The sequence below is a fragment of the Acanthochromis polyacanthus genome, chromosome 2 (assembly GCF_021347895.1).
Source record: "Acanthochromis polyacanthus isolate Apoly-LR-REF ecotype Palm Island chromosome 2, KAUST_Apoly_ChrSc, whole genome shotgun sequence".
In the NCBI taxonomy this organism is placed as follows: Eukaryota; Metazoa; Chordata; class Actinopteri; family Pomacentridae; genus Acanthochromis; species Acanthochromis polyacanthus.
In genome coordinates, this window is record NC_067114.1 from 21899488 (window position 1) to 21911547 (window position 12060).

General features: G+C 41.9%; 1 protein-coding gene across 5 annotated transcripts in view; it reads left to right on the forward strand.

Annotated features, from left to right (window-relative positions):
- The window catches only part of chd9 (chromodomain helicase DNA binding protein 9), a 77143-nt gene that overhangs the window by 1148 nt on the left and 63935 nt on the right, over positions 1 to 12060 (forward strand). For all 5 annotated transcript variants that reach the window (XM_022195368.2, XM_022195452.2, XM_022195532.2 and 2 more), the window contains exon 2: positions 5196 to 6869. In XM_022195368.2, coding sequence (XP_022051060.2) covers positions 5292 to 6869 — 1578 coding nt within the window. In that variant the 5' untranslated portion in view covers positions 5196 to 5291. The remainder of the gene's footprint in view (positions 1 to 5195; positions 6870 to 12060) is intronic.

The following is a 12060-nucleotide window of genomic DNA, read 5'->3' on the forward strand; positions in this document are numbered from 1 at the left end:
CAGGTAACATTGTTGGTTTAACGCTGCTTGACTGAGGTGCGCAGAAGCAGCCATCTGTTCGACACCAGTCCCAGCATTTAGTACGACCTCGGGACAGTTTACATAGACGGTTCTTGTTGATATTAGGCGTGAGTTGCACGTGTCTGGATGGTGCTTTCAGCGTCATGATTATGAAGGAAACAGCTGGAAATCAACAGAGGGGCCTGGTCTGCGCCTCAGGGCCAGATGGCTGGTGTTTAAAGGTTAGCAGTGGCTCACATAGCTGGCTAGAGAATATGTGTACTGACTAACGGCACATGGGAAATGTGATATATATCACGTTTATATCATCAAAAAAAGCTTAAGCTTTCATCGTGTTTTCTACTCACTTTAAGTGCTGATTTCTGCAATTTTCAGCTTTGCTTTCATTGTGTCTCAGACTTACTTTGAATAACACCACGGGATTATCAGCTATGGGGGCTAGGTGATGGGTTCAACTGATATTTGGTGATAAACCAAAATGAATTGTCAACAATTAAAATAACACAAATCCCAACATAAAGCTTGTTGAAACGTCTATGCTTTACACGTTTAATTTAAGGAGAACTTTTCAACATATATCCTTCAGCGCTTATAGTTATTCCTCATAACTTAACCATTCAGATAGTGTTGATCGAGACTACTGCTGCATTTTCATGCATTCTTCAAGAAAACAATAGCAATAATAGGTGAATAAAATGGTGAATATTGACTTCAGCCTGATATTTGGCTAATAATCAGTTGAACCCTGTTATCTACCAAACAGGCATTGGAAATTACTTCAAGTAAAACTCCTGTCTTGAATTTGCATATGCTTTGTGTTCAATAAATGAAAGGAGGCAAGCACTTTGTCTGCAATGTTTATGGCTTCGGACAAATACGAAAATGTCAGCCTGAATGATCAGTGAACATCAGTGTAATTATCATTGATAACCTAGGTAAATAGTAATATCAAATAATTGCTCTTAGAAACTTTAAAACTTATTACTAGGATCAGAACTGGTGTGACACTGTTAAGCAGTGGTTTCACATGCGTTCTGGTTTCACAGGCTGACAGTGTGCCACAAATCATCAGTACACTTCATATCTGTGGCGACATCTAAAGAAGCTTTAATTGACAAGTAGGAAATAATCATTTCAGGGCAGTCACGTGATTTTCCAATAAACAAGATGGTAACCAAACAACGAAGTGGAGTGCACCTAGAGCTAGAAGGACAGCCCAAACTAAAAACAAGAATGGCTTCATGCCTGTGTGAAGAGATTTTTTTCTGGGAACTGGTGTTTGGAGGGGGGAGTGTTAATGTATTTGGAATGTGCATGTTTGCACGACAGTAAGCTTTAGCAGGGACTGTCGTGATACAACAACAAACTAGATTGTTTTGGGGATAAATTTGTGATTTAAGTTGGTTTACATGTCACGCTTTTAGCAAATGGATTTTCTTTGCAACTTTTTGAATGGACTAGGAATGAAACGTAGTGCTGTAAAGGGGTTAGTGTTATATTAATTGGTGTTATGCCTGATTTATCTCTTTTATTTATTCATGCAGGAAAATACACAGTGCTCAACACTGGTGATATTGTAACAACATAATAAAGTTACAGTGAAAATAAGAGAGATAAACACAAAGTTCGTAATTTTAATAGCAGCCTGCTATAGCTTGCTCTCTGTCCTCCACAAAATTTCTGGTAAGAACAGAATTCAACATGTATCAGTTATTACAGTTTTGGTTCCTCTTACAGTCCGACCATGTGCATATTATGTTAAGTGGCCACTTTGTAGGGTTAGGGTTAGTTAAATTTGCCCGTGGGTGTGATTGTGATGGTTATTTGCCTCAGGATTGTCGAGCAACCTAACCACATTGTAGCCCATCTCTTGGCTCAGGTACATTTGGTAGTATGGACCAAAGAGACCACTTAGGTTGATTTATAAGGAAAAAGGTAAAATTTACAATTACAACCATAGTCAAAATGCTTCTCTAAAGCCCCACTGAGACATTAATTTCTCTCAGTTACTGTGACAGCCTCTGAACGTGGCAGCTTCATTTCTGAATGAACTCTCTGCTCAATTTTTTGTCAATGTTGCAGCAGCAATCTTACCAGATTAGACATAGTAACATTTCCGTATCACTTACAGCAGGGCACAAGTCTGAATTGCATGTTGTCACATTAACAGACACGCTCAAGCAGTAAACAGACACGCTCAAGCAGTATACTCTGAGTTGTACGAAGCGATTTGGAGAAGCCCTTTTGTCCATTTCAGGACCAATATGAGTCCGGCAAAAGACACAGTTTGGGTTCCAATACCACAAACACCTTTCTGATTCACTGTGACCTATAATTTCATATTTATTGCAAATGGAAGTGTTCGTAAAATTAACATTTTACTGTGATTGAATAGTGTAACTGGTAAGATTCATAGGACTCATAAATAATGATTGTAATCCAAGTTTGCACAAAACATGAACAGGCACTGAACATAAGTTTGTTACTTAGTGCCGTCAACTGAGTTCATTACATACTTGCAGCATCAGACAGCAGTAAGATCCATATGAGCATCTCTAGAACAACAAAGTCGCATGCATTTATGTACATGGAGCAACAGCGGTTACTGAATTTATTACCCATAATTAAAACAAACACCGACATGGAGACAGAATTCGTCACAATGTGCACTTTTCTTCATTTCAGACAGACGAGTTGTCTGAAGATTTACAATTTATGAGCTGCAGTTAAATCATTTGTTACAGGTTGAGTCCTGACCTTTACACAGGTGTCCCAATATTTTTTACTTCATTTGATAAGCTCACTGTTGGTTTTGATTTATATTTTTGTTCGTGTATTATTATCAGGCGTGAACTAACCGTGACGTCACCCGTTGGTTTCAACGCTGAGAAAATGAAGCCCGGATTTTGCTACTTCCTGGTCGCCGTTTTGGATTTTTTTGGAGCCAGTGATGTAAAAAGCGTCATCAAACAGACTGGACCGGAGAGCAACTAGGGGCAGGATTGGCTGAAGACTCTCTTATCCCGCCCACATTTTACCACAGAGGCTTCTGTTGCTGTCTATCAAGTATAGCCACGCCCCCTGGCTCCGCCAACTTTAACGATTTATTTAAAATTCAGTATTGATTTATTTTAAGATCGGCCGCCTAATCTCTCATTTTGACCATGAAAACTAACGGGAAAAAAATCCTGAGCTGTAGAAAATCAGTCTATCAAATTTTATTTTTTCCAAAAATGAATTGGGGTCTATGGAGCAAAAGCTTTTTGGAGCCAACCCTAGCGGACGGCGTGATATTGCAAGTTTTTTGACAGTTCCGGGTTGGCTTCAATTTTGGAGCCAGATGCTACATCCACTTTATATACAGTCTATGATGATTATGCATTATACATCACTTGACACTGTTTTCCTCTGTCACTATCATGGCCATGTCTGAGGAATGTTAACATTAAAAAGACCTCTGTCTGAATGATAGAATGCCATCAACTGAACAGGCTGATAAAGCCAATAATGTTATGTATTCCATGTCTGAAAAGGACTTGAGTTGAGTTTGCTTACAACAGCGGCAACAGGAAAGCTGCGAGTTGAACAGGAGGGATTTCCTTAAAAGAAAACCAAAAGACCGTAACCTGCCTGTCCCAGTGAACCACATTTGAGTGTTTGATCATAAGATATGAGAACCCTGACAATGTTTTCAGACTTTCCAGTATCAATGGTTTTTCCTGTATGTTTAGCAAATAATAGGAAAAACATATTTGATTTCACATTAAGGCCCTGCAGTGGGAACTATACGAACCACTGCATTGTTATTTATGGATTGGCATAGCCATTTGAATCATTTGTTGTCATTTATTGGACCTGTGATTACAAATCACACAGTAATGAACCTGCTATAGTTTTGGACAGAAAAGCTACAAGGAACACCAGGTTGATATATGAGAATGGGATATAAACAATAGCACTTTAAACCACTTACCAGCCTGCCTGTCCTTTTAAATATATATATTAGTCAGTGAAAACAATAAAAGGATCTCCACGTGTGAGACTGAGATAAAGCAGAAATGCCTGTGCTTGTTTGTGTTTTTGTGTGCCTGTGTGCACAGCAAGTCAGCACATAATGACTGACCTGGGTAAGCTTCTGTCATCTTCCGCTGGTCTGTGGTTGCAGAACACACACATGCGCGTGCTCAAGAGGCCTCTTCTGCCTCTGTCCTTCGCTGTTGAAATTCTATCAGCTGTCTGCGCCTCCCACACATTCTGCAGTAACAGGGCAGGCAGCCTCATTGGTTGTGGAGGTGGGGGGTTGAGGTGTGTATGGTGTGAAAGGGGTGGAGGTACAGGAAGAGACACCTGCTGGTGGCTGGCGGTTGGTTTGCACCAGCTGCTTTGCTGCACACATGAAAGGCGGTGCTGATAGATCACTGACAGTAGCAAATTTCTCCAATACCCTTCTGACCTGACCATTACCTGGATCTTGAAAGCTGTTGAATGAGAATGAGAATTCATGTGGCTCTAATAGTCTTCAGGCATGTATCATTGATGGGGAAATTGATGATAAAGTCAATGTGATGGGAAAAATATCTATTTGATAAGCTGTTGTGTCATTTCCAACTGAAAATGACTCATTTTGGTGTTTGTGTGTGGTGAGGTTTCTGCTGATTACGTTAGTAAGTATCTTGTTTGTTTGCCAACTGTGATCTGATCTTCATGTAGACAAGGGGTTCTCTAAGTGGTTCTCCAGAGGTCTGAAGTGACTGGTGATTATAATATCACATTTAATCAACTCACTTATAAAGCATTCCCTTTTATTAGCGACATAACAAGTTGAAGACAGTCAAGATAAAAATCTATTCAAAATATATACAAGCCTAGTGGGAGAGGTGGAACTGTTTGTCTGCAGTCACTTTCATCAGTGTGACCGCTGAACAATGATGAATGAATACATCACAAACGTACATCTCTTGTAGCTAGGCTAGCATTAGAACAAGGCAGACACAGCTCAGACAGTTCATATTTATTTCTCATTCAGACATATTCTTACATTTACATTAGTTGTAGAGATTATGTGCTAAAGAAACTGAGAGAAATTCTGTAACTGAGCTGTAGGAGCTAATATTTCTTGTGTAACACATCTTCATCTTCTTATATTGTATTGTTTTCTCTGCATCTCTTGGCAGGCACGCAATATAATGGACATGCTGTAGACAAGCTCATTGGGACCAGCTTGGATCTGGAGGTGTTCCAAAGGTTCCAGTCACCCTCCTGCTTCTGCCATGGACTTCTTTGATGATCCCAACCTCTTTGTTGGAGGTTTGGAAGGGCTGGATGAGGATGGCTTTCCCACAGCACCATCACTTGTGGATGAACTAAACCTCAGTGCTGACTTTGAACCCCTCCAAGTGGAACCACTTGGCCCAGGGAAGCATCAAGACATGATGCCACCAGTCTCTACCCAACAAGCCATGTCAGGTTACAGTCAGCCGATGGGCCATTACATTGGCATTAAGACACAGAATCCTATGGGGCAGGCATATTCTGGTTCTCGGAGCACAGGTGGGGCCATGATTGCAGAGCAACATGGCCAGTACCCCAGTGCTGCCATGAGCCAAGTACCTCAGTCCAATGGGCTGTTCTGTAACAGTGGCAGTCCAATGTGGGGCAACCAAGACCAGAATGGGAATATGTACCACCCCTTATCTCAACAGCATCATCATCAGCAACAACAGCTTTGTCATCAGCAGCAGCAACTGCACAACCAGCACCTTCATGTCAGACAACAACAAACACAGCAGCAACAACATCTCCCGTGTCATCAACAACAGGAGCAGCACCACAGAATGCGACAGCAGCAGCTGCAACAACAGCAAAGTCATCAGCAACAGCTGTTAAACAGGCACCAACAAATTAACACACAGACTGTGTCCCTGCAGCAGCAGCAGCATCACAATTTCCCCTTTCACCAGGGAGGTCAATCCAATAGCCAACAGCAAATTCACCACACACGGCAGCAGGTTCAGCACCAACTAACCGTAAGGGAACCTCAGTTTCATTCAAGGGCTCTTCCTAGTAAATCTTACTTGGATAGTCAAAATGCTCCTCTGAGTGGGACTTGCTTGCAAACACAGCAGCAGCAGGGTAGCTACCAGTTGATCAGAGGAGGTCAAACTTTCTCTGGATCAGGACCAGAGGACTCCAACCTGCCTTTTCCCATGCATTCATCATCTGTGGTTCACTCTCTGCCGACATGCTCTGTCAGTTCCTCCAACGCTTACCAGCCGGCTCAGTACCCTGCCTATCCCGGGGAGCCAGAAATACCCAGTCTCAGCCAACAGTCTTTGTCGTCAGCCTCTGTATCTAGATCCACCACCACCACTGCAACACTCACTTCTACAGTGCCTGAGCTATCAGGAACAGCATGCCAGTTTCCCTCCACAGCACTTATGAGTCAGCAGCACACCAGGACCCCAGTTCACCAGACAGAGGAATGTCCTTTCCGGGCCATACGATGTTCTGGAGAAACCCAGGGAAGCTGCAAGTCATCCGAGATATTTGGTGAACCTATGAGCTGCTATCCTAGCATTGCCAGCCACCTGCCCTCTGAGCAGCCTCAGAGCTGCGGGGTTATCAACACTAATGGATACCAAGCTTTAGGAGACAATCTACTACCACCAGAAGCTCAGGATGGAGACTTAGAGGGCCTGGAACCTCCTGACCTCCTGCCTGACCTCTTGCCCCAGCTTGAAGATGCTTTCAGGCAACAAGATGGATCCAACTGTTCCTGGCCTGATTCCAACCAGGAGAGGGGCCATGAGGACAGGAAACCCCCACCTATTGAATTCAAGGAAGAGAAGGTAATATGTTTTGTCTTGACGCGTCTTAAAATTCACAAAAAAACTTTTTATAGCCCAGTTAATAGCTGAGTAATCATTAGAACTTTTGATTCTCTCTATACCAGTTCATACACATGCAACCTGTGCACTCTGTCCTTTACCCTTATTTCATCTTAGATACAGTTGCTAAGGAGAATGAATATTAAGTTGAAATTAACTGAAACTCAGACATGTAGTGTTTGCATAAATAGCAATTTTACTGATGGAGAGCATTTCTTTGCTTTCATTTGTGTGGTCTTTATCTTCCTAGTATATCACGGCAGAGAATCCAGTCCCTTGTGCAATGTTTAACTAACTATCCCAGATAAAACATGTGCTTGTCTAGAAGGAAACCTGCAATCAGTTGTAGAGTGGGGGAAGGTGGATAGGCAGTACCTATGGCAGTCTGAAAGCCTTCTGAAAATGATAATGGTCAGTCCAGCTTGGCCTGTCTATCTGCCCGGTGCGCCGACAGCAGGTCAGGCCTGATTAGGCTAAGAGTGGCAGGAGTGTCTTCAGGACTTAGCTGTAAGCATACTTAGGGCTATATCAAGATGTGGGTCAGGGCAAGCCAGAGGCACTTGCACGCTGCCTCGCTGGAGTGTGGGGGAGGTTGCGCGCTGTTGTGGTAGCTGCCACAGTTTGTGTGTCTCTGTGTATGAGCGCATGTGCACGTGTGAGAGAGCGAGTGGTGGGAAAAGAGCATGGTGAAGGAGAGTGGTTAGCACTTGAGAGAGGGGGAGGGGGTTTGTGAGATGGAGAGGGCAGTAGCTCATGGAAAAAGAAGGAGAGCTTAGGAAAGAAAGGGAGGGAAAGAGACAGAGAGGAAGAGCAGGGAGAAGACAAGCAGAGGGGGAGGTTGGGAGAATGCATTAGCTGGCTATAACAGGCTTCAGGCGGTTCCTGGACCTCAGTTGGCTGGTAACTTAGCAGCATCCACACAGCCTCCTAGCCCATGAGTGACACATGACCAACAGCTAAAGCAACAGACATTTCATCATGGTCTGCACACGTGAAAAAAAGACGTGGATTTCAGTACATGTGTGTGTTCCTCTTTGATAACATGTAAGATTTCAATAGTAACTCTGAATCATCTAAACTTGTTTTGTCAAAGGCAAAATAGACATGCGCACAAGTTGAAAATTCAAGCATTTTTTTGTAAGGGCTTTTGTGTTTTAGAAGGCCCACTGTCAACACAGAAGTGTTGTTTGACATTATTGTTGCCTGTCCTCTCTTTTCCGTATCTGCACTTACCCTATTGTAGTAAACACACAAATGACAACAATTTCAGAGTACCAGTTTGAGTTTGTCATTTAAATCTCTCTAAACAGGGCCCTCTTATTGGCAGCAGACTAATTATATCCCCCTACCTCTGAAACCAAATCTATGTCCCTGAGCCAAAACCAGCTTGTGTTTTATGTTTTAAGCACTTTGACTTTTTTTTCAACAGGCAGCAGGTGACAACAAAACTGGTGGTCTGCCGAGACCACAGCTCATCCACACAGGCCATTTGCTCATCTCTAAAGGTCCTTGATTGAAATGGGGCCATGAACCACAGCCATCTGAACGAGCCTCTCCCTGTCTGTGTCAACATCCAGTCCTGTGTTGATGCTTACAGGCTGACTGTGCTATTCGTGTGCACTGATGTGTGAAGAGCCTGCTGATAGTGTGTTTGCTGAACAGGCAAGGCATCAGGGGATAGCAGCCCACTCTTCACTCCCCCGCAGTGAATGCGGCTAATTAGGATTTCCAATGGTTGTAATGGTTAGCTACAGCTGTGATGGGCACCGAGGGTCAAGATTGAACAGTGGTCCCAGGCTTACATACTTGGAGGTTAAATTGAGTTAAGAAACGTCTTAGGTCCTGTTGTAATAGGTCTTAATTCAAATGAACAGATGTATGTAGAACTCTAGCTTAGGCCCGATGAATCATTTCAGCAGCATTTATGGTCTGCTAGGGGCTTTCTCTGAGGAGGTAGTTCAAGCTTGCAGGCATGAAGCATTCAACTGTGACCCTTCTGAGCTGGATGCTGGTTCATAATGCTTTTGTGTACTTGTGGCAGTCAGCAGGCAGTCTTTATGCTGTCACTAGTCAGAAACTTAAGATTGATGTTTCTGATTTCTGCACGTTAAACCGGGAAATTTATTATATGTAAGTTATATGTGCGATTTTGGGTGCAATGTTGCAAATCAATGAACAGGACTTAATTGTGGCTGTAATGTGAACAAGCAGTGGAGTTTCTGTGGTCATTGGATAATTAGTCTGACTCACAGATCGAGTCAGCTGTACTAATCCAATGCACATTTTTATCAAACTCAATGTATGAATTTGATCAAAAGGGAAAAATAACTATGCTGTTTGTTTGTCTGTGTGTATGCTATTTTTTGTGTGTGTGTGTTTGCCCACATCACTTGCTGTGTAAATGGGAAACTTAATGGTGCATCCTGATCCACATAACACTATTTCTGCATGTCCTGTGCGCATTTGTGCTCGTGCATAGTACAGGGGGAAGGGAGGGAGACCAGAAATGGCTGGATGGAAAAGATACTTAAAAGCCAGAGAACTGATCATATGAAATTATAATATTAAGTATTGTTAGTTATGAGAATAATTGTCAATCTGACAATTCAGATTCTGAGTCTTGGTGTCATATCGTTCTGCAGAGTCAGTGTTAGCTTCAATAGAAAAGGAAGCAAATAGATATATTTTGGCTCTTACCCCAATGCCCTTTGTCAAACCACTGACTTGTTACCTTTGCCCAGTACAAGTCAATGGTTTAGCAATTTTGGTTTGGTATAAAGTTTGGAGTCATAGTTTGGTAGGTTTTGGAGCAGCAAAACTTAAAAGAAAAATTTGATACTGAAATTGCCTAATTGTCCACAACCCTTATTGTAATGAGTAATGAACGGAAATGCTGCATTCTGTTTAGAAGAAACGACTCTGAGCTGTTTATTCTCAACTATAAAATAATGAAAGTATAAAATGTCTATTAAGGCAAGTGCAGCACATTTGCCTAAACTATCTTAAAGGGGAACTTCGGTTTTTTTCAACCTGGGGTCTGTTTTCATATGTCATTTCATACATGTGAGTGATGGAGAAATGAATTTTCGACATAGCTCCAGTATTTAGCCAGGCAGGCAGCTTAGCAGCTCAGCTAGCAGCTCAGCTAACGAAAAGTATTGGGCAATTACCCCCCTGCGTCAAAGTCCGCCCTAACGTGCTTTTTTCCCCACACAGACCAGCTCGGATAGTCTCAACGAGTGTCCCACAACATAATAGAGATGAGAAGTGAACGAAAACCTCCACATTAGCTGGCAATCGCTCTTTGTTGTGGTCTGTATCCAAATCTCAGGACGCTGGAAAGCAAATCTCATTCCGAAATCGCGTGATCGCTCGCGAAATCTCGCGAGAGCTCACGCCAAAACACCGGTTATAATAAATAATATAATAATATATAGTAAAACTGGCACAGTATCTTTTCAGCTTTCAAACTTTACCTGCTTGCATGCTGTAGCTAAAAGACGATAAATAGTGTACTGCTGAAACATTCCCGGTGGTGTTCACACTGTATAGTGTTTGTTCTGGTAGTGCAAGTTTGTCTACATAAATAGACTTCTGACGGTAACTGTTTGGCTCATTGAGGAACTTTAATTCTGAACTGTCAGTGCAGGAGTTTGATGCTTTATCACAAAATGTCTCCCACAAAGCTGACTACCAAGTCATTAATTCTAAAACGGGTCCAGACCGTTGTTTTTGAAGAACCGCAAGATAATGTTTGGGTGGGCAAACTTCAGATCCTGCCTGGTGCCCATGCGCTTAAGTTTCACCTTTTCCCACCTTCATAATGTTTTAGCTAATCTCACTGCAAAAATCTAGTTTCAGACTTATTGAACCAAATTGAAATCTTTGTATCAACATTTTTCTTTTTTTTCACACACCCATACATATATACAATTTTGTCTTTTACATTACCCACATGTACTGTTGAAGGATACTCAGGTAAAATGTTGCAAAGCACAATAATCTGAAAAAATGACAGCTTGCTGGCCATCCGGTTTAGTTGTTTGATTTTGGACATATTTTTATCTAATATGTGCAGGTTTACAGTCTGGATTTGGGTCTGATTGTGGTTTAGTTTTAAAATGGAATTTATGCCCTCTTTATTATTTTCTGTTCTTGAAGACAGTCTTAGCAATCTGAATGTGGGTTTGACAAAGATTTATATGGGTACAAGTTAATGTAAGCCTTAGAGGCAAAAAGGAAACTGGTTGTAGAGATTTGTGAAGCAACAGCAGCATATTCGATGTGTTCCTTCTTAATGTACTGGAGCTAAATTCACTCAGTCTGTGGTTCTGTGCACCGGGGTTAGTTTGAGAAATAAAGTTAGTGCATGAAATTGGACAAAGCTATATGCAACTGGCTAATTAAATATCCTTATTAAGCCAAAGGACAAGCCAAAGGACTCCATGAAGAACCCCAATCATTTCAAATGGCCAAAGGCTCGACTGCAAAATCACACTTTTAAAAACATTTGATTCCATTTTTATTGTCAGACTTTTATTTATATGTAAAGGGTACAGGATGTAAAGTAGAAATTTGAACAGCCAATCAGAGCGTTCGACACGAGAAGAGTTGATTGATAGTTTTCTAGATTTTTAAGAAAACTTCTTCCTCTTGTGCCAATGATTTGAAATTATATTTTAATTGTGATGGTGATTTAATGCAGCAGGTTCACAAATTAAAAAATAGACCTGAAGAAACAGTGAATGGATTCAGGTATTTTCATATCAAGTCAGCCTGAATTCATTTGCTCTGATGTGGAAATGTGCACCCCTATTTGTTGTTGTCAAGACACATGTATGTGTGTACATGCCAGCTTCAGTGCATTAACAAATGGCTTTGTTTTTTTTTTTTTGCCTTGCTGCCACACACTACTGCTCCAATTTCCAACACACCAGGAGCTTTAAATATAAGGGTGCCAGTGTCTCCTTTGCTGAATAGAATAGAAAAGAGGTGGAAGTGGAGACTGATGGATACTTATGGTCTGGGCTGCTGCAGCCACTGGAGGCCCCCTGGCAGTGACACTGAGCAGGTGTCTCCTTGCTGTCGGTCTGCATCGCTGCTTTAGATTTATTATCTGACTGGGTTTTGCCAGCTTCCCCTCACTGCCAGG